The sequence below is a fragment of the Rhamphochromis sp. 'chilingali' genome (genome assembly GCF_963969265.1).
Source record: "Rhamphochromis sp. 'chilingali' genome assembly, chromosome: 17".
NCBI lineage: Eukaryota > Metazoa > Chordata > Actinopteri > Cichliformes > Cichlidae > Rhamphochromis > Rhamphochromis sp. 'chilingali'.
This window is the reverse complement of record NC_137944.1, coordinates 21431569-21455034: the sequence shown is the minus strand read 5'-3', so window position 1 is coordinate 21455034 and position 23466 is coordinate 21431569. Positions and strand designations below refer to the sequence as shown.

The 23466-nt window shown below is 39.0% G+C and overlaps 3 protein-coding genes across 3 annotated transcripts in view; 1 reads left to right on the top strand and 2 right to left on the bottom strand.

The window, feature by feature from the left end:
• Nucleotides 1-23466, top strand: part of csmd3b (CUB and Sushi multiple domains 3b) — a 416246-nt gene that overhangs the window by 50979 nt on the left and 341801 nt on the right. The window lies entirely within an intron of this gene.
• Nucleotides 8185-9407, bottom strand: LOC308385159 (uncharacterized protein; the record flags this gene model as incomplete). Its single annotated transcript, XM_080863941.1, has 3 exons — nucleotides 9261-9407; nucleotides 8834-9116; nucleotides 8185-8706 (listed from the first exon to the last, which is right to left on the bottom strand). Exons 1-3 carry the CDS (start codon nucleotides 9350-9352, stop codon nucleotides 8185-8187), a joined length of 897 nt encoding a protein of 298 aa, XP_080720067.1. The 5' UTR covers nucleotides 9353-9407.
• LOC308385158 (uncharacterized protein) lies at nucleotides 11909-13919 on the bottom strand (the record flags this gene model as incomplete). The annotated part of the gene is made up of 4 exons (XM_080863940.1): nucleotides 13374-13919; nucleotides 13197-13289; nucleotides 12270-12384; nucleotides 11909-11916 (listed from the first exon to the last, which is right to left on the bottom strand). The coding sequence occupies exons 1-4, from the start codon at nucleotides 13542-13544 to the stop codon at nucleotides 11909-11911; spliced, it is 387 nt and encodes a 128-aa protein (XP_080720066.1). The 5' UTR covers nucleotides 13545-13919.

Genomic DNA, 23466 nt, shown 5'->3' with positions numbered 1-23466 from the left:
TTTCCCTCCCCCTCTTCCCCATGCTGCAAAGTTCCCGTGCACCATCACTGCTCCTTAACTTGTTCTACCCCCTATTGTCATTACCTGTGTCTCTCTCTGCATGACCTCAATTCACAGGCAAGCTCACATCTATTGCCTCTCTGTGTCTCTATCTCCGTCTCTTGCCAGGTGTAGCTGTGCTGAGCTTCAGGCTAATGTGTGTGAGCGGCAGCGTCTATGTGTGTGTGTGTGTGCGCGTGTGTGCTTTATGAAGCATGTTTTTAGTATGTGTGTTTGTTCCTCTCTCCTCCTCTCTGGCCTCAATTTCCTGGCAGCCATTCCTTTTCTTTTTCCTCTCCCTCTTCTTTTTCTCTTTTATTTTCACCACATGCATGTTTCTCTCTCACCAGGTATATTTTGTTTTCAGCTTTAGGCTAATGTATGTGTGCAAGAGACAGCGATAAAGAGAGAGAGTGAGCGAGAGGGAGGGTGCCCTAGTTCTTGCAGTAAAACTGGAGGGGAAATAAAATAAACTGCAATCAAGGCAATAACAGTAAAATCCTTACATCGTAAAGAAATGTAACAAAAATAAAATAAAAACATACCTCGTCTGTGTGTGTGTGCTAAGAGGGTCTCTGTCTGTACTTATGATCTTAATTGTGAAGGAGATGTGGACCACTCCTTCCCTGCTGTCCTTGCTCCTCTGAAATACTCACTGGCAACTAGCACCCTAGTGGTGCAAAAGAAAATGTAAAAAAAGAAAAAGCAAAAAACTGATTGCGTTAATCAAATGATCTCCTTCCTGGTTTTATTTGGCCTAGTATGGGAGGTTCTTGTGCTCAATTTCCCTCCATATCTTAAGAGATTCCCTCGGGCAGACACATCAAACACAGCAAAGACTTGTGAGAAGGGAATGTAATGGAGTCTACTGATGGAAAAGAAAATTAGTACTGAGGCTCCAAGTAAGTCTGTGGAATGGTGCCCCAATGGCTGCAATCATAATTCATTTATTCAGTGTGATATGTAAAAGGGAAATTCCTCATAGGTTATGTTAGACTTGCGGGACAGAAAAGAAAATCCACTTGTGATTGGACAGTCTCCAGTCATCAGATGTGTCATTTGGCTTTGACAATTGGATTATGAATCCGGGGATTTTGAAAGTTATTTTCATTCAAATTGCATACGTCCCTTCACATCACATTTTAACACAGCGTGTATCCCTACTAGAAGACACACACACAAAGTCACACAACCTCACACCAGGAAACAGACGTTTGAGCGTAATCAGGGAATGCTGCTCATGCTGGACAAACATTTTTCTTTACTTTACTTTTTGACTTTTACTTTTCTGTCGCTGTTTGGTTAGGTTTAAGCTCCAAAACTATCTAGTTTGGATTAAGTCAGTCAATTCACAATATTATACAGGTGTTACAACTCACAGCAAGCTGGCTTTTCTTGGTAACCACAGTTATGCATCTCTCAACAGTGACAATACTAGCAGAGCACATTTACCTGAAGTCTCATTTAATCTTTTCAGACACAGTGACCTGATGAAGTCTTTCCAACTACATCACACTTGGAAAAAAACTGTTTTAAATTGTTCATTCAGCATATGTCACAAGTTGGGAGTGAGAATGGGTGTCGTAGTGGCACAGTAGTTAGCAATGTCGCTTTGCCTGGTTTAAATATCCTGACCTTTCTTTGTGAAGTTCGCATGTTTTTGCTACAGTGGTGTGATTTTCCTTTGGGAACTCTGGATGCATGTTATATTAATTGGTTATTCCAAATTGGTTATGAATAAGAGAAGTGTGTAAAATAAAGCACTGTGTGAATACATGGTTAAATATGGCTTGTAGTCTAAAGTGCTCTCAGTAAAGCTCTATATACATCCTGGTATATCACAGCACAGTGTTATGGCTTGCTTTTATGCTTTCACAGATAGCTATACTGAAAATGGCTAAATGTATATCTGACAGTTACTAAGGTAACCACCAAGCATCCATGCTGAAAAAAGGCACTAGCGATGCTAATAGACAAGATTTGTATTCATGGAGGGTGAAAAAGTAGAATTGGAAGAGAAAGAAGGAATATACCAAAGATTACGTGACTGAACATATAGCATAAAAATGGTTATCACTACACTGGCTTTAAAGCACAGATGTAAGAATTGCAGCTTTCTTGGCTATGGCCTGCCAATACCAATTCTTTTCTGTAAATGTGCTAGCACAAACAAAACACAAATCAACATTTTTTAATACAAAATATCATAAATAGAATAAATAATTAAGCTTTAAAGCTCTCTTAATAAATGTTCTCTTAATGAAATTCTCTAAACAACTGAAAATAAAGTGCTCTGCTGCTCAAAAGAGCTACAGATAATCAAACTAACATGAGCTGCATTTAAATTACCAACCAAAAAGCAGATACAACAGATTTATATAACAAATCAAATGTCAGTTACTTAATAATTTCCCAATGTGTTTATGAATTCACAATGTAAATTCATGACATGACAAGTGATCCACATTTATTCATCCATAATTTTCCTCCTAACTCCTTTGGTTCTTTTGTTTTGTACGGAGGCCACTAACTTGTGGCTGGCTCTGAACTATGCATAGCTTTAGCAGCTTTACCTTTGTTGACTCCTTTTAAAAGTTCAACTCATTAAATTGGGTGATGGGGGAAGTGTCTGATTAGTTACAAACATTTTCATGATGGTCCCCCAGTGTTTACTTTGATGTGCTTTGTGTCTTCATTCCCAGTGAAGAGCTTCCATGCTAAAGGCATGTTAGCATGTGGTTGTGAGTGTGCATGTGTTAGCATGTGATATTTATGCAAGGGTATTTATTTGTAAAAGAACAATCCGCCATCTGTCATTTTTATAAATTTTCATAATTAAGATAAGTATGTAAGATAAGATAAACAGTGTTGGTGACTATGGTTACCAAATAAAGTAATTCACTAAATATTTGTACTCAGGTATTTCATTGGATGGTGGAAAGCAGGGGCCACTGAGATTAATTGGTTTTCCCTTGGCAAGGGGTTAATGCACATTCGCCACTGGGCTGACAGGGGGGCATTGTAAATGATGTAACCCAGAGAAATATCAGCAATCCGGTAAAGCTGCTGTCTCTTCCTCCCCCTCTTTCCTATCTTATCATCTTCTTGTTTCTCCCTCCCCTCTGTGCCTCTCAAGGCTCTCAGTCCCTTTTCTCTCCTCCCCATCATTTCCCCCTTCTCTCAGTCCTCATCACATCTGTTTATCCTCAAATACACTCTCTTCTATCATTTTAAACGTATTCTGCTTAGTCGGTCCTTTTTGCATTCATCTTCTTTTGTTCTTTCATCTCTTACTTCATAAAGCTTTTCTATTCCTCACTACTTTCTCCCCTTTCCTTACACTTCGCTTTACTTCTCTCCCTGTCTCTCCTGGAAATGCAGGGGAGAGGTAGAGCAATTGAAGGCAATATGAGATTGAAAAGAGAATAGAAACCTGAAAAGGATGGATTGAAGGGGGGACGGGGCAGTGAAGAAGAGTGGGAGGGAAAAGCAAGGAGACGATCAAAGAAAAAGGAGACTCCAGAGAGAGTTCCTGAATTAAATAGAAGATTAAATTGAATTAATATTGAATTGAGAGATAGAAAGAAGGCGGGAGATTGAAGCAGAGGCAGGTGGATGCTAAGAAACTGGCCCACATAACAACTATCAGAGTAACTAGCTAATAGATATATGTTCCCAGCATTAGGGTCTACAATTCATTTTGTTTTGTGGGAAGATTAATTTACTTCTCTCAGTTTCGTGCCATAATGACGTGAGAATAAAAATATGCAGCCTGATAAAAACTTTATACACAGAAAATAATGTGTAAGCCATTATAACCTCCTTTCACAGACACTATTTTCATTCCCAAACAGAAAATCTGCAGATGATGCAAGCCACAAAATTGCCTCAGCATAGTAAGAAAGAAATAGTAATTACCTACTTCGCTACATATAGAGGTGACAGAACTGGGTACTGTTAGCTTATTCACTGAATATGTGTGATTGGAGTCAGAGCTGCCATCCCTAATGGAATCGTATGCTTTGGTTTCTCTAATTAGATAAAAAGTTGATACTTTATGTTGTAAAGTCATTTAAAGATCTTCCTGCTGATGCAGTGAAAGCTCCTTCAATTAATTCAGAAAGAAACTTGTATATTTTTTGTATAATTTCATGAAAGCTTCTAATTTATTTTAAATTAGTGTTAAACATGCTTGCATGTTTGTAGTAATTGGAACGCCTTGTTTGGAGGATGGTAGTCTTAGGCTGAAAATATTTAACAAATTTAAAATCAATTTTAGGCACTGCATTGTGAGCGTAGTGACTGATTGCCAAAATGCTTTGGCAACTTTTAGGCATTTACTAGCCAAGTTGACACGTCTGCCAGATTTTGGTAGTCTCAATGCTGTGTTAAACTCAAATTTAACCCTGCAGTTTACATGCACAATTTAACCAGACGTTGAGGGAACTTGACATAAAATTTGAAGTTTTCCACTATATCCGTGATCTAGGCAATGAGCCTGAGCCTCCAGTGAAGTCTTCTAATATTCAAACAGCATCTTAAAGGGAACAGATCTCCATGACTTCAAAGGAGCTCCCCTCAGCCCTGCAAAGCATTTCAGCATCATTTAGCGTTCACCTTAGGATCGCTTTGGTATTTAAGTAGCAGGAAGCAGCTCTTTTTAAAAAAAAAAACTCTTAAGCCCTTAGCCCTCATTTAGCAAAACAGGCAACAACCAAAAGCTAGCTTGTAGACATATGAGAGTGGAAGCTAAATGGTCAGGCATAGTTTCCAATACTTGCCAGGGTCCAAAACCACCATAAGAATAAAAACAAGACTACTACTCTAACTTTTGAATGTACAAAATATAGGAAATATGTTTTACTAAGAACTTCAACGCATCACTTGCAAGTTAATGAGGGTTTTAAGTCATAAGGACAATTTGATGTGAACAGGTTTTGTGGGTAGATCCAGGAGTGACTAGATTTGATTTTGTTTGAGATTTCATTTTTGAGCAACATAGCCAGTTAACTGGCTGCACAACACATCTGCCAGAGCCGCTAGCAATGAGTAATCAGGCCTTTCCAAGGACAATGAACCACATTAGTGGCAGTAGATTTGAGGTTAAAGAAAGAGCTTCATCATCTGGACGTTCAGTTTTATTGCCAAAGTGAAACTTGTTCATAATGGTTTCTATGTAAAAGGAAACTTTCCCAAGCTAAGTCCTCAACAGCCAACTGAAAAATACTATCTTTTGTATTTAGCATTTCCCAGGAGTGGGCATGTGTAACTTTCAGTGAAAACATTTCCGTACCCTTCAAAGCTTCTTGCAGGGCAATTCCCGCAATGTCTTAGTTGTCAATCTCAAAGTGATTTGGAATTTTTAAGTCCTTCACAATCAGCCACGTTGTAAAGTCTTGATTGACAGCAGACAAACCCTTGAGATGTCAACCTGCCTTGAATAATGGTCTTTATTTTCTGCTTGCCTTACTTGCTCCTCTCTTTCACACCGAAAAATCAGGCACGTAGCTTCCACTCCATTTTTTTCTATTTTGCTGTGTATCTAACATAATTGAGCACCTTTCTTTGATCCTGTCTGTGCTCTCTTCTATCCGTTTGTTGTTCGTTTCCATCTTTCTCAGCCCCAACTTTCTTGATGACTTTGGGGAGCACCGTTAGCATTGGCCATCAGATAACAATGTCCTTGATCAATATATTCTCGTTGTGCATGAGAGTACACACTAGAATGTGTCTGTGTGCAAGTCAGCCATTTGTCTGCGTGCCCTAAAGTGTGTACACAGCCTTTTAAGGCATATCTCTTTAGGATCAGCATGTGGCTGAGCACTGAGCTTTTAATACCCTTGGTAAAGCTATAGGGGCCGACATTCCTCGCCTATCGTCCTCACTCCCTTCCTAATTAAGTTTTTAATACAACTTAAAAACCGTAGAAGGCAACATTACTATTCATAGAAAGAAAGAGGGGAACTAGGTGAAAGAAAGGGGGAGGAAGGAGGAGAGCAGAGAAAAACAAGCAGAGCTGAGAGCTACTGAAAATGAAAAAAGTTTAGAAAATGGAATTACAGAAATAAGAAATGGAGCAAATTTGAGAGAGTTTGCAGTAATACTGATTTAAAGAGAAGAGTATTTTCAGAAAATGCTGACAGTCTTTAAATGCCAAATTAGCTGAGAAAATGTCACAAGGTCTTAAAGGATTGCCTCAATGGAGATATCAGATAGAAATTTTGACTACATTTCACGAAAGCCCAGTAACTGACTAACTGGCTAGGCTTTGAAATGTCAGTTTATCACATGGGACATTTTTATAAAAAAAAATAATAAGAAGAATATGGGAAAATTTATTACAGGTATATAATATAATATGTTCCCATGGACTCAAATGTAGTTGGAAAATGACACAGCAATAAAAATCATATTTGCTAGTTAATAATTTTCACATCTGCAGCTTTGGATTAGGCTCTAATTTGTAGACTAAATTATATTGAATTGAACTGCATTGATTTGTGACTGATTGCTATAAAAGATGATCAAAACAGTTAATAAAGCGACCAGCCAACTTAGTACGCAGCATAATAGTGTGCATTACCCTGCTGAACTTACCGACTAGCCCTAACAAATACCATTGCATCAAACTGCAACAATATTCAGCTATGTATCAAAATCTCCTCCACGTGCCAAGAACTGAGGTTACCCAGCAGAATATTCCCCCTGAGCATTGCCTCTGCTGGCTGACCAGTCTATCCAGCTGCCATCTCTTCCCCAGTTAAATGAGGCACACATATCGGGTTGTCCACATCGCATTACAGAAAACATAATTCGTCACACCAAACCACCTTCTTCCGCTGCGCTGTGAATTGGTTGTGGATAAAGGTTATGTACTCTATCTGGTCCATAAGCAGCAAGCTGGGATGCACATGAGTTCTGACATCTTTCTGTCATAGCCAGTGTTATTTTTTGAGCAGTTTATGCCACAGTAGTTCTTCTGTGCAGGTGGACCACATAGTCCATTATACATGCATCAGTGAGCTTCTGGCACCAGTGACCCTATTGATGGTTCACTGGTTTTTTTCTTAGACCATTTTTGGAAGGTACTATCTACTGCATTCTGAGAACATGGCATACAGTGATCTGACTTGATGGGCTTTTCATAGTCTCTTGAGTTATATGCTTATTATTCCTGCTACCACCTGATAAACAGAAGCGAATGGACTGCTCCATTGCTACAAAACATAGCTTTCCACATCATGTGCCATTTCAAGAAAATGGCTTTTATTTCTTTTACCAGCTATTTGTAACTTGGGGAAAGTTTTGCCTGCATTTCAGTAATTAAGTGCAACGCAGGGAAGTTAGGTTTTGTAAAAAAAATAAATAAATAAAAAAGTGTAATTAATTGATTTGCTAAAAATTGAGGGCAAAGTAGAAAATTCCAAAAACAACCACAACAAACATCAAACATCACATACATAGATAAAAAAAAACGTGTTCCACAGTAGGACCTCACCTACAATGCAAGTTAAAACACAGAATAAGAGTTAGGGGGTACTATTTTTCTATTAGCTAATTTTTACATCAACAAAGTTGAAGATTACAGTTTTTCTCGATTGCTAAAACACATTTCCTGAAACTACGCCTCATATCCTCACAACAGTAAACACAAATCCATAACATCTCACTCAATTTCCCAAACATCCTATTTCCAGGTCAAAATGAAGCTCTACACCCAAAACTATTCACTCCTGCTGAAAAACCAAACTTTGCCCACAGACATCAAACACAAGCCCTCAAAAACACACACACTACAACAGAGTTTTGCACACTGGTACAATTAATTCAAAACAATAGTTCCAAAACAAATAGGTTGCTTATGGTTCTCCCCTTCAAAACCCTTGTCACATGATAAACACAAAAGACGCAACCAATGTATGTACAGTGGCACATTGTCATTCATGTACTATACAGTACAACACACACCAGAAACATTATCCCACCTCAGCAATCTTGTCTTTGGTCTGGGTCAGGCCAGAGAATCTCATCCACATCACAGGCTATATTGGCCCTAGCCAGGCAGCGGGGGTAAAATCCTCTTGCATGCCTGATCCACCCCTGGCATGCAAGAATTAAGGTAGCATAAGGAAAAACTTGATATGTCTAGGCAGGCCTCTTCCATGGCCTGAAGGAGGTGAACATGGACATAAGGTTCTCGGTCACTTTCCACCGCCATGCCGAAAATAACTCCTCTATCGAGTTTAGAAAGGGAGAGTATGCAGGCAGAAAGATATTAGAAAACCTTGGGTTATTGGTAAACCAGTCACGAACCAGAGCAGCGCGATGGAAGCTGACGTTATCCCACACAACAACGTAGTGAGGCTGCTCTGGCTGTGCTGGTTCCCTGTAGTCCAGCTGGAACATATGTTGTCTTAAACCATCAAGAAAAGCAAGGAGAAGCATAGTGTTATAGGGTCCTAGTACGGCATGGCGGTGGAGTACCCCTCGTTGGCTGATGGCTGCGCACATAGTGACATTCCCCCCACGCTGATCAGGGACATTTACAATAGCCCGATGGCCAATTATGTTCCTCCCCCTTTTCCTTCTTTTGGTCAGGTTAAAACCTGCCTCATCCACAAAGATTATTTCATGGGGAACAGGCCGTCCTTCAATCTCAAAGATTCTCTGCAAAACACATAACACAGTAGAGTCAATCGGTACCCTGAACCACAGTTCAAGAGTGCTGAAATGGCAGCATAAACTGCCATGCTGTGATGGTACACAATACTTTATACAATATCCAAACTCATACCTGAACATATTCCACACGTTGGTTTTTCACTCTGTCAGAGTTTCGTTCGAAAGGGACTCGGTATGCCTGTTTCATCCGGAATTGATTCTTTCGGAGGATGCGGTCAATTGTGGAGAGGCTGATGGCATGTATGCCTCGAAAAAGATGATCATCCTCAATCACTCTCCTTTGAATCTCTTGCAGGCGGATTACATTATTTGCAATTACCATGTTTACAAGTTCCCTCTCTTGCTCCTCCGACAAAAGCCTTAACCTGCCTCCACCAGGTGGTCGTCTCTGTGTCCTACAAAAATAGAAGCACTCATTACTGTAACTGTCACACATTCATTTTACAGGCAAATAATGGAAACATACTGAAACTCAAGACACATAAGTTCAGTAACTTAAACGTTACTGTACAAAGCAGTCTTACTGCAAGTACACCTACCTGTTTTCCTCCCTGAAGGTTCTGATGATGGAGGCAACAGTGAAGCGACTCAAATTTGGTTGTACTCGTTGCCCAGCCTCCCTCATAGTCATCCCATGGACAAGGACATGGTCAACTAAAGTGGCTCGAATTTCATCCGAGACTGACTGTCTTGTTGCCCTTGCTCTTCCCCTTCCTTGTCGCCGTCGTTCTCCACCTCCTTCACCACGTCCTCCTCCACCTCTCCCTCCTCCCTGTTGTCCTAGACCACCTCCTCCTCCTCTTTCACCACGTCCTCCTCTTTCACCATGTCCTCTTCCTCCACCACGTCCTCCTCCTTCACCACCTCCTCCTCCTCTTCCACCACGTCCTCCTCTTTCACCATGTCCTCTTTCTCCACCACGTCCTCTTCCTTTGCATCTCTTTGGATCCATTGTTTCAAACCTGAATGAGCTGACTTTGGCCCTTTTATCTATCCATCGCAGGTTCTGATTGGTGTGTGCTAAATTTTGACTCCTAGTGTTTCCACCTGGTTAATTGTGTGCTAATTGAGCTCAAGCTATGCTGACTTAAGTTAACATTATTGCATGCTAGTGCTTTCTAAATGACTACATGGTGTAAGCACTGTAAAATGTAGGGATTTGTGTGTAGAGTTTTGCAGTAACAGTTCACCAAATTTGAGTCATGTGTCAAAGCAGGGAATAGTGTTTATAGTTCAGGGAAATGGGTGAGCTTTTTGAACAATAGCGTTACGGTTTTGAAATTTTAGTTTAGAGGCCTGGTTATAGTGTTTAAGCAATCGAGAAAAACTGTAATCACAACTCGAGGCTGTTTGATCAATATATTCAGCAGGTTTTTTGTTTTTTTTCTCTCTGAGTGACATCAAAGAATGTAAGTGTTTCTTTCTTTGTCCTTGTGGATCTTTGATACACAGTGGTAATCAAAGCCCTATAGAAAACAAATAAAACATCTGATGAAAGTAAAGAAGAAAACAAAGATGTGAGTGAACTTGTGTAAGATTCAGTCACTAAGGAAGAATACTAAATCACAATGAAACCGTGAAATTAGTTTGTAACCTTGTTGGCTAAATCCAAGACATATTTATTTATAGGCTACCACCTATGGCACTGTAATATTTACCAATTCAACAAACAAAAAATAGGTATTCTCCAACATATTTATGATAAATGTGTTAAAGAAAATGGTGGAAATTGCTTTCACAATTATTTTTAATTGACATTTTTTAAGTACTCTGTGAATTAGGGTTAGATAAAGAAAGACTAAATTGCTCTTTGTTATCCCTTTGCCTGGCTGAGCTTTATTTAAAACTTTAAAGACCCTTCCTGCTTTCACAAAAATCAAAACTACATAAAAAGCAAATGTCCTTTGGTCACTTAATTTATTTTTGGAAAGAAAAACTCAAGATTAACAAACAAATAATATTTGTGTCTATTGGTATACAGTAAATTTCTGGTTTCTCCAGTTTTCTTTGATTCTTTTTTTACCGATAATTATGATTATACAGTAAATAATAATGGATGATGAGCAGAGCGGGAAGTACAATAATTATTATAAGTCACCCTGTTTCCAGCGGTGGTTCATGAACTGACCTTATATTGAATGAGGTTGACAGTGAGCATTTGCAGTCTTTTTTCTTGTAATTTTGTTGCTTATACACTCATAAAAATTAGTCATTGGATGAACTCAATTTGACTGATGGCAGGTTTTCCACGTAATACATTTATTTTGGTTCAACCAAATCTACATACATCATGACAATTTAATTAAATTGAGTCAGTAGAACACAATTTAAAAGGAAAAAAATTACATTAATAAGATGTGAAAGGTTTTGGTTGGTTCAACTCAATACAATGTCATTCATTTGAGCTAGATTTTCTTTCGAATTGAAATGATTATTTTAAGTTCAACTAAATCATAATTTTAATTACCAGAAAACTAATTTAATTATTAAAATAATGACAAAATAAATTTGTTTTTTCAACTCAGTTTTATTCACTTGAATTAAAAGCAGAAACAGAATATTTTGTGAATAAACATACATTTCACATGGTCAAATTAACCTTAACAAAATCAAAGTGCTCACAAAAAAGTGCCTTACATTTGAAATGAATATCAAATCTGAAAAGCACACACCTTTGTATTACTAGGCAAGACTGAAAACAAACTGGAATTTGTAAAATCCGATTTCACGTAAGAATCATTGTATATATATTTATAGTGACACTTGCAGGTAGGTTTTCAGCAAATTCACAATGATAACCTACTAAACATTGCAATTCACACCATATTATGCCAGTCACTGAACATTTTAAACAACCCAAAAATACTTAAATACAAATATATATATATATATATATATATATATATATATATATATATATATATATATATATATATATATATATAAAAGATTTTCATTAAGAACATTTTGTGTTACCAAAGGGGAGGTATTTTAATAAAAAAACCCTTTATTTCTCTAATTCAAACTTTTACAAGCTTATAAGAACGGGAACACCAACTTTAAAACACTGGAAGACACCAAACTTGTCAACATTTGTTTTGTCTCTTCGAAAATCCCAAACGCAATTAAAAGGAAGATGCTGGTTACAACCATTGAATTTTTTTTGAGCTAAATTCTCACAGTCCTTTTATCCATCTATAGTAGTATAGATTAAAGGTTACATCACTCACAACAGAACAGCAGACAAAAATAGACAACTTCTATTTTTCAAAAAAAGGGGAAAAAAAAGGTCACAGTTTGAACAAAAGAGATAAAAAGGCCAAAATCAAATTTTGTGCTGGGGTCTTGTTTGCCTAAGCAAACATCTTCAATTTCATTTGTTGCATTTGTACTGAGCCTTTGTCCATCCAGATTCATTAAATTCTTCTGACATAACTCGAAAGTGTACTTGAGGTCATTTGGATAGCTCAGATCAAGTGCATAAATCAGTCCAAAGAGAACGATGAATGACATGATGACACTACCGAGGTTGTTCATAACTGTAGTACCTTCAGTGACAACTGCAACATCCTCTGGCTCCTGAATGCCTTCTCTTCTGATGGTGTAAATACCCATGACAGTTGCTGCAGTGGATCTCAACTGTTCATCCTCAGTGGAGGAGGTCTGAAAAACAGGATGTTTCAGGTTTAAGGGCTCTGTCACTTGGAAGGGGAAATATTATGCAAAACTCAGCTTTGTATCCTTTTGTGCTGAAACATGGGTCTCTACTGCCTCTATAAACACTCCAAACATGAATAAAACCCATCAATCTGTTCTCTATCAATAGTTTGGGCTAAGGTATTATGTACCTCCCTTTGGGAGGGGCTTGAAATAGAGGAGCAGCTCCTCAAGTGTCTATAGGTGTAGGTGTGTGTGTGTGTGTGTGTGGGGGGGGGGGGGGGTGGCTGGGTCAATTTCCCTTATTTCATGACAATTGGGGACCTTTTGAAACAGCTTGTTTTAGGCACATTATTCCGGAAACCAGAGGATCGCTGTAACGCCAGTGACACTAGTCAGTGTCTCGATGCAATCTGCTGGGTTCCTTATATAGAAGACTTTTTACTAATTGGCATAATTAACTGAATTTCATTGGAGTGTTTACTTTATGAAGTGCCTTGAGATGACTGTTGTTGTGATATACCGCTATATAAATAAACTGAATTTAAACACTGACAGAAAGTGGATGAATGTTTTCTTCACATTTACCGTGTTTATAGAGGCAGTAGATACCTACATGGCAGCCCCAAAAAAATGAACAATTGAATTTTTACTGAATCTGTCCCCTTAAAAGGTGCTCTCCAGTACAAGTTTCAACAATGACTATTAAGAGTAATACATATTTCACAATTATATTGTCTTATTTGAATATATGAGCATTTTGCGTGCGATGAACCTAACTCAAATTGAATCTAGAAAAGAAAGTGTGATAAGCGTACCAGATACTCCTTGAACAGTAGGTCTGGATCTTCATTAAAGTAGATCACCAGGCTTTTAAGAGTATGCTCCCTCTTTATGTCGATGTCATCACACTAATGCAAGGGTGGGAAAAAAAGGGTGAAAAAAATGGAATTGATTGATTGCATTTAATTGATGGGTTTATCATTAGTACTGACCAAACTACTGATCGCCATGATATCCTTGATCTTTTGGCCCTTTGCTCCTTTGCTCCCCTCAAAAATTTGCATCAGCTTGTCTGTTAAGTTGTCCAGCTGAGCCAAGAACTTCGCCTGCAGGGGTTTTGTAGTGATCTGCAGGAAGTCTGCATTCACCTGGAAATAAAACATACATAAATATAGTAAACTAGAAGTTTAAATACAGACTGCTGAATCAACACACTGAAAGTTGCTAAACATTTGAACCATCAGTGAAGTTTGTCAAGACCTAAACTGTTTTTAGCTGAGTTTAGGAATATATCGCCACCTGTTGCTTTGGCATGTTCCTAGCAGCATTTTCCTTCATTTTTGCGTTTACCTGTGGACGGGATTATTTTTTAAAACGAAAACGGAAAATCTCCGTTTTCAAAAATACCTGTGTAAGTGTGGACGTAGCCGAAATCTTTTATAATAATAAATAGGTTTGAACATCACGGGAGTGCGCATTGTGCTGCCTGCAGTTACTCTTCCGGCCACATGGTTCGCTTTTGGTAGCACCCTCAGTAAACTATGTAGTGCTTTTAAAGACACCTCAAAATGATACTTTCTACTAGAAAATGGCATTATATAATAATAAACACAGAATACCATATTTTTAGATTATAAAAAGAAAACAGTAAGAAAGAAGTTAGCTATAGGACATCATCTTTCATTGAGCACAATGGCTAGCTGCTAATAAGCTAGCACACGCTCCGACTTAAAAGTTGGCAGCTACACAATTTCTCCTCTAAAACAAGGCACTTTTGAAAAGACCTGGCTATATTGTCAAAAAAAATAGTATTCAAGCAGAGAAGAGAATGGTAGCACCACCAAAAGTTCAAAAAACAACTGTTACAAGCTTCTATGATAAATAGCATTGCCATAGATTTAGCTGATAAAGAAATACACAATTGGATATATGAAAAAATAATATGTTACCTTACCTGAAGGTGCAGTTTTATCCAAAAAGTACAGAAAGGCCAAGAGCAGCTGCATTCATTTAGGTGATCCTGAAAGAGCGCAAAATTTTCAAAGAAGGCGGACCGTTGTGTAACTCAATAACTTTGTGTTCTTGTGACAAAGACTGCTTTGAGAGAAAATAATTTAGGTTCACCACACGAATAATAATTGCAGTAATGCTGGAGTGCTACATTTGCGTTGAATGAGATTAAAAATAATGTTTAAGCTTAAAGAGGGGCTTGAATTTATTTCTTTGAGTTTACAAATACTTAATTGCAAAAATGTACTCCTCCTACCCCCAGTGCCCCAACAAACTCATTCATTTTGTGTTCAGAATCAGCCTCTGCTGGTTTAGAATAATTTTAGGTTTACACAAAGAAAATCAAATTAATTTGGTATTTTTTAATTGCATTTATGAACAACTAACAAAATTTGTATGTGTTCTTTGAAAGGAGGACCTGAATCTGTTTTTTGAGTGTATATGAATTGAACATAATTAGACAGACTTTGTACAGAAGTTCCAATGAAAACATTTTCTAGGAAGAGTGCAAATGGCAGGGCTTTGTATCACAATGATGTAGCTGATGAATTTCGTTCCCATTAAGAAAAAAGTGCCTGGATATTTGCAAAACCATGCAATTTTTCTCAATTATGACTTTGAATGGTAAAAATGGTAAATGGTCTGCCCTGTACCTGTGCATGTGCAATGACAATAAAGTTGAATTCTATTCTATTCTATTCTATTCTATTTGTATAGCACTTTACTTGGTCCTAAGGACCCCAAAGCGCTTTACACTATACACAATCATCCACCAGAATGGAAGAAGAGAAATAAAAGAAGAAGAAGAAGAAGAAGAAGAAGAAGAAGAAGAAGAAGAAGAAGAAGAAGAAGAGAAATAAAAAATTAACATAAACCAGTGACACACTCCGGGGCCTGATCAACCCTGGCAGGGCCTCCTAGGATGAGGGTGTCTAGTGATAATGGCCGAAACACCCGATGAATCCAAGATCCACTAGTGCCGATGTGTCCCAAATCTTAATATGATAATCCAGATCAGATGTCTAATCCCCAAAAAAATGGTAGATTATCTTGGGTAAAAGAACGAAAGCTGAGGCACACAACGATGTGTGCTGCTGGTAAAGTTTCTGGGCTGCCTTTCCTCATAACAGCCATCCTTCAAGATTCTCTCCATTTAAAGCAATGCAGTATCATGGACTATAACATCTAGTCCTTTTACTGAATAAGTAATGCAAATTCAAACTTTTTTAAAACAGTCAAATATTATTACTACTGCTGCTAGGCTAGGGATGGGAATCGATAACTGGTTCTTGTAGAAAACTGTGAACTGGTTGTTCATTTCCTTGGAATTGTAAGTCTGCCTGCCTGTTGAGCCCACTTATCGGTTCTTGTACTCGCACTACAATCAGCAGTCTAAAGCTTGGATATGGATATTTATTTTTATTGCACAAAAGAGTGGGATTAATGGTAAAGTGGAAAACTGCATCCAGGAAAGAAACAACTGCATTATTCTGCTAACACAACTTTGGTTCTTTGCAAGCATCTGCACAGACAGTATGCTCATGCTAAGCTAGCCAAGACTTTTTCAGATAAATAAAGGCAAATATTGCAAACTACACAAAAGGCAGCCGCTAAAGCGTTTAAGTTTCAAAATAGAACAAACAAAACAGGCTACTAAATTGTCAATTCCACTTAGAAACAAAATATTAATTCTAAAAATAAATCTTAGTTTGTTTTACAGAAGAACTGACAAAACTGACTAACTTTTGTCAATATCAAATAAACTGAGAACTAAAAGGAAATTCTCAATCTCTCCTTGTTGTACAGCTTAGCTTTTCAAACAGTTTTAACAGGTACTTTAGTCTGACAAAAGCCGAATGACGAATTAGCGCTTCCAGTCAGAGATTGAGCATGCACCAGTTTATTGTATTTCCAGACTTGCTTTCGGCACAATTTACAGTGCGCGCTACTCTGTTTTTTGTCAGACTTGAAATAGCCGAAATACCTTCACACTATGTAACAATCTCTCCGGCGTTGGAACCATCACCACACTCATTTCCTCCATTACCCGAGCGGCACGGTGGCTGGCTGCTTCCCAAACAAATACAAATGTGCAGCTTGGCACTTGTGCTGTACGTAACAAGTCACGTGACGTGACGCTGCGGCTGTGATTGGTTCGACTCTGCGCTACTTAATTTGGATTGGCTGTTCTTTTTTTTTTTTAAGAGGACAAGAGCGGTGAGGCCTATCGCAATAGTTTAGTTTTTCTATCGAGAAAAAGTTATTTCGCAATACATATCGTTATCGTTCTATCACCCAGCTCTAATAAGGAGTTACTTTATCTTTGGAGGAATAAAGTAACATACTGCATTATGTTTAAGAAAAGTGTTCTGTGTAATACATGTAATAATGACTTTTTTGGGTAAACACTGATCACAAAATACGAAGGGAAATACTTAAATAAACATCCACAAACATTTGACCCACAGCATGCAACTAATTTGCATGAAGGGAATTTCTTTATTGCTGCTTAGCAACGGAGGTTAGTCTCAAAACAGAGCAAATGTGAACCCAAATCGATAAGAGAATCAATAATGGAATCTAAATCACTAATAAACCACTAATAAGAATAATCTAACAGTATTGTACTGTTCACTTATCTACTTTCTTTTTTTTGTGACTTAGGATCTAAAATCATTGCTGAATAGAGCTGCAAGCTTTGGGCAACTCTTAAGACATTGACTTTATACTAACCCTTGACATTTATCTGTAAGAGTGAGTCACAGTAAACACACTCACACACACACACAAACACACATACATGCACACACACTTGGTCTTTTTAAGGCCTTGTGGTCTAATATGAGCTGTCAGCTCTGGCACATTGTTTTGACTTGTTGGGGATGGTCCTGCAGGGTATAGGACATTATGTGTGTTTTCTCTTATGTGTAAATATTTGCATGTGTACATATTTTTTTTCCTGGCATATCGCCATTTTTTTCTGTGAAATCCCAGGAAGTGATATATGACAAAAAACATCTATCTCAGAGTACTCGGGGAGTAACCCCCAAACCAGGCAAGTGGCTCCAGTAGATCCCAAGAATGACATCCTGGAGGAGGAGCAGTACTAGGAAAGATACTGTGCAGGACCCTCAAGGTCCCAGGCTGAGTTTGGACCTGAGCTTTAAGGATACAGACCAACTGTTTGTGTGTGTGTGTGTGTGTGTGGGTGTGTGTGTGTGGGTGGGTGTGTGTGTGTGTGTGTGTGTGTGTGTGTGTGTATATGTGTGTGTGTCCAGCATCAAATAAAGATTATCTTACCATTTTAATCCCATTTTTTAAAACATATTTGACATGCCCCCACATACAACCACAATAGTGGGATTTATACAGTGCATACACCCCCACACAAACATACTCGTGCATGCCTTTAGGGCAGATCATATGAGATTGTTGATGATTGTTTCAGCAAGAACATAAGTCAGTCATTGCACGCAATCTGCAGAAGAAAAGGCACGCACTCTCTCTCTCCCTTTTTTCGAGTATCACATCTTTTACATATTGCATAGTACACGAGCATGTAATCACCTCCTATCAGCATTGTGTTAATTGTGTATTCTGATAAATTAATGTGTAGATGGAGAAACCTTAAGTTGGATGTATGTATCTTATAGATGTTTTTACACGTTAATGTTATAATCTTGCAGTGAAATGGTCATTAAGGGCCATTTAAGACTACTTTCAGTTTAATTATTAACAACACTTCATATTTGTAACAATAATCAAGCAAATTAAATTTGAGAATAACGAAAAATGTAATATAATCGGTCTAAGGGCTGCAGTGTATAATCCTAAGCATTCGAATGATACAATACATGTAAACCATGGTCCGATATCACAGGGTGTGTATGTGTGTGGGAGTGGTGAGTGGGTTCAACAGACAGTGAGGAAATATGTGTCAAATCTCAAGGAAGGTGGTAAAATTGGTATGTGAAAAGTGCCGGTAAGACACTTCCCCCTCCCAGCCCCACCAAACAACTACCTTCAATTTGCCCGTAAGCAAAACACTTTACCACCAAACGCTTCAGTGAAAGATTGCAATGCACACCAATTACAAGTGTGGAAAACTGGTGGTTCTACTGGGCAACCCCCAGGTCTGAATATGTTTAGCCATATTAAAACGAAGCAGGGATTTGCTGTGTAAGGGCACGCGTGTTGAGCCTTATAAGTTTCACTTTAAAAGAAACTGTGAAATTGAGGTCAGAGAATAAAGTGATACCTGGGTCCAAGGAAAAGTTAACAGCTGCGATTTTGATTTTGCCCATAGAATACATATTGACTTTTAAGATAGAGGTAGAAGTAGAGTCTTTATCTCTTACTGTCACTGCTTTTAGTCTGTCTCTTGCTGTCTCTTTGGTAGTCTCATCATAGCAGACTCCCCCTTTGCTATCTCAGCAGCTATCTGTAATGGGCACAAGATTCAAAGTGCAGCATTGGTGTTTGTGTCTGGGTGTTAAGTGTTTCGGCATGCCTGGCTGTGTGCGCATGTGTGCCCATGTAAAATGTCTTTTTCGTGGCCTCTCTCTCTTGCCTTCTCTTTCGTCTTCTCTCTCAGCCCTCCAGAGTCAAAGCTTCCTTCCAGTCAATTGAAGCTGTTTTCATGTCTGGCACCCTGCGCTGCTGCAGGCGATGTTCATGTGTGTCTGTATTTGGGGCTAAGGAAGAGTGCATTTCTGTGTGCAAGTTCATGCATTTGTGGGCATAGGCTGCAGCTTCTTTGACAACATGATGTCTACACAGAATAGGAGGGAAAGACTTTTTAATTTTTATAAATCAACACCAGCACAATTGGTGTGTATATGTGCCAGCAACAGTTAAATTATCCAGTGCAGTATGTTTGGCTTCTTAAGCTGGTCATGTGAATCCTTAGCTACAGAAAATAATTATAGTGTATTACTGTGTATTTAAATAAGCATAATTTAGGGTGTCTGTGGCTCAGGAAATAGAATCGGTCATCTACCAACCAAAAGGTCAAGATGTGAACTCAAAAACTGGTTATGATGTAACGTGTGCAATATAAAAAATGCTGCAATGATAGAATAAAGGGCAATATGAGCCTGTTACAACTGATTGTTTAAAACCGGATCTGCTCAGATGTTTGTTGCATTCCAAAAACATGTGCTGCTAACAAGGAAATTGCAGAGTGCCCCCTGGGCACCAGCCAAATTGTATGATTTTGGTGGTGTAGGCTAAAGTATAAAATTTGTGTCATCATCCAAAGACTTTTGGACCAAAGTGTTACTCTTAATTCAACTCAATTCAATTTTATTTATCCAGCGCCAAATCACAACAACAGTCTCCTCAAGGCGCTTTATATTGTAAGGGACACCCTACAATAACACATGTAGAGAAAAACCCAACAATCATATGACCCCCTATGAACAAGCACTTTGGCGACAGTGGGAAGGAAAAACTCCCTTTTAACAGGAAGAAACCTCCAGCAGAGCCAGGCTCAGGGAGGGGCGGGGCCATCTGCTGCGACCGGTTGGGGTGAGAGAAGGAAGACAGGTTAAAGGCATGCTGTGGAAGAGAACCACAAACTAACAGAATTAATTGGAATAGAAATTTTACACAGGCCAGTGTGACCTCTGCTAGGTAGTGGTTCTGTCACCAATAACACAGGACTGACTGAATATTTATACTAATCTAATTATTTCTGTAACCTAGTTAAACAAACATTTTCTACAAAATTAGCTTATCTTACCTTTTTTTGTTGTTCTGTTTAATGTTGTACCTGTGCAGTTGATGTAATATGCATGCACTCATCCTTTATAACCAACCCTCCTTGTGTACATTGTTAAGCAGGCACCAAAGTGTTACCATATTTATGGTGGCCTAAGAGCTTATTTCAAAACAGTTGTCTTCATTAACTTTATTCTCTTAAAAATGTTTTGTTCAGCATGTTTAGTGTCAGGAGGTGCAAAAACCAGTGTGGTGTAATTCATTAGTATTAGTTTCACTGTGATGCAGGAATTTGTTATTATGGAATTATATAATTAATATTGGAATTGATTTAAAAAAAAGTGTTTAGCTGTTTTATAAACATGTCTCTAAGTGAAGGCCTTAGTAACAGATATTCTAGCACGAGCGCTATTTGAAAGAATTTCATTAGGATTCCTTTTAATGGGGAGTTTTACTTTGTGTAAATGCTGCATTTAATTGCTTCGACTGTAGTGGCTTCAGAGGGGCATTTAGGCATTAAATGAACAACTGAAAATTACAACCAGTCAACAGCTGCTCATTTGTGGATGTGTGTGTGTGTTTTTAATATTATTTTTTATAATATTAATCCTATTTTGTTTCCTAATTCTAATTTCCTAATGTTGTCTTTCCCATAGCAAACAATTTTGAAATGACTGGGTTGTATGCATTCAGACAGTTTCCATCCACCTGGTATCCTGTTACCTGTTATGATTGACTAATATAATTACCTAAGTACTGAATTTTACTCCACTAAGATATTATATTTAAAATGCTGTTTCAGCAGCTTTTCCTGTACAGGCAGTGTGTCTGGGGCAGGATGCTGGATGTACTCCAGGCAGGTGTTTTCCACACAGGTGTAGTTTGTGACTTAATGAAGTTAATTACATTAATTGGTTAACGAAACAATCAATTATCCCATCATCCCCTCCCACATGCCATTACCTTCATTGCACTTTGCTCGGCCTCTGTCCAAGTCCTCCTTGGTTTCAAATGATTTGAATGAAATTCAAATTCAAATTTATTTGTCACGTACACAGTCATACACAGTACGATATGTAGTGAAATGCTTGGACAACTGCTCGTGACCTAAAGAGAACAAAAAAGGAAAAGGCTATGAATAAGATAGGAAATAAATATGAAAAATTAAAAAGGGTAAATTTAACTAGGAAGGAATAAAATATAAATTAAGGTTAAAAATGAAATAACTGTACAACACAAATTAGAATGAAGGGTAAATTTAACTGGGAAGAATAAGATAAAGATAAATATATAAATTAAAGTTGAAAATAAAATAACTGTACAACAAAATACACAATACACAATATAGAACTATATAAGAATGTATGAAGAAATCTAAATATAAATAAATATATACACAATAACAGCAGCTGTACAAGTATTAACCGGAAATGAAGAATATAGTGACCAGTGTTGTGCAAAACCAAAGTCCAGAAAGTCCAGTGTGTGTGTAAGAACCATATGTGTGGGTCAGTACTGTGTGGTGGTGTGATTGAGAGACCGTATCGCCTGCGGGAAGAAGCTCCTCCTCAGTCTCTCTGTGTTGGTCTTCAGGGAGCGGAATCGCTTTCCTGACCTCAACAGAGAGAACAGTCTGTTGTTGGGATGGCTGAGGTCCTTCACGATCTTCCTGGCCTTGGTCCGGCACCGCCTGCTGTAGATTGAGTGCAGGTCAGGGAGCTCGGAGCGGATGGTGCGCTCAGCTGACCACACAACCCTCTGTAGAGCTCGTCTGTCCTGCATGGTGCTGTTCCCGAACCAGGTTAAGATGTTTCCCGCCAGGATGCTCTCTATGGTGCACGAGTAAAAGTTCCTGAGCACCTTGGAGGGCAGTTGGAAGTCTCTCAAGCGTCTGAGGTGGTAGAGACGCTGTCGGGTCTTTTTCACCACGGTGTTGATGTGACAGGACCATGACAGGTCCTGCGTGATGTGAACTCCGAGGTATTTGAAGCTGTCCACTCTCTCCACTGGGCACTCGTTGATGACAGGGGTCTGGTAGTTCCTCTCCTGCTTAGTGCTGAAGTCCACTATCAGCTCCTTTGTCTTACTGACGTTTAGAAGGAGGTTGTTCCTCTGGCACCAGTTCTCCAGATTCCTAATCTCCTTCAGGTAGGCCGTCTCGTTGTTATCAGAGATCAGGCCCACCACGACGGTGTAGTCAGCAAACTTGATGATGGTGGTGGAGCTGGTAGTGGCCACACAGTCATATGTGTACAAAGAGTACAGCAGGGGGCTCAGAACACACCCCTGGGGGGCTCCAGTGCTGAGAGTGGTGGAGGCTGAGACATGTCCGCCCATCCTTACTGCCTGTGGTCTGCCAGTTAGGAAGTTGGAGATCCACTGACACATAGATGAGCTGAGTCCCAGATGCTCCAGCTTGGTGGTGAGTGTGGAGGGAATTATGGTGTTAAATGCAGAGCTGTAGTCTATGAAGAGCATTTTAACATAATTCCCCCTTCTAGTGTCCAAGTGAGTGAGTGATGTGTGGAGGAGATGAGAGATGGCATCGTCTGTGGAACGATTTGGACGGTAAGCGAACTGTAGTGCGTCCAGTGTGTCTGGTAGTGAAGAAATGATGAAGTCTCTGACCAGGCGTTCAAAGCACTTCATCGCTACTGAGGTGAGGGCTACAGGGCGATAGTCATTGAGAGAAGCAGGGTGGGGTTTCTTCGGGACAGGAACAATGATGGACTCTTTGAAGCATGTGGTGATCACCGACTGAGATAAAGAGATGTTGAATATCTCAGTGAACACAGGAGCTAGCTGGTATGCGCAGTCTCTTAGGATACGACCTGGGATGCCGTCTGGTCCTGCTGCTTTCCTGGTGTTCACTCTCTTGAAGGCTCTCCTTACTTCATGCTCGGAGATGACGAGCACGTTTCCGGTGCTGGCAGTATCTTCCTGTCTGCAGCCGTTAGCGCCGCTAACACTAGCATTGTTGGAGACCTTAGCTGCAGCCTCGAAGCGAGCATAGAAAGTGTTCAGCATCTGTCTCCTGGATGCATGAATGGATGGATCAATTATTAAATAAAATGAAGGGTAGAATGATGGATGCGTGTAGAGACTGCAATGTTAAACTCTTGAATGGAGAGATGAAAGAATGAAGAGATGAATAAAACAGAGGGAGGAGTTAACTTTTCATGAAAGCCAGAAATCCTGGGCCTGTTCATTGAAATATTCCATGTGCACATCAGCAGGCAGATTTCCTAACCTTTACTCTCTTTTGATGTCACATCTCCCATTCTCTGCCATTTTTAGGTTAATTAAAATGCCCCTGGCTTTGTGAACATCAACTGTAGTGACTCTGAAAATTAT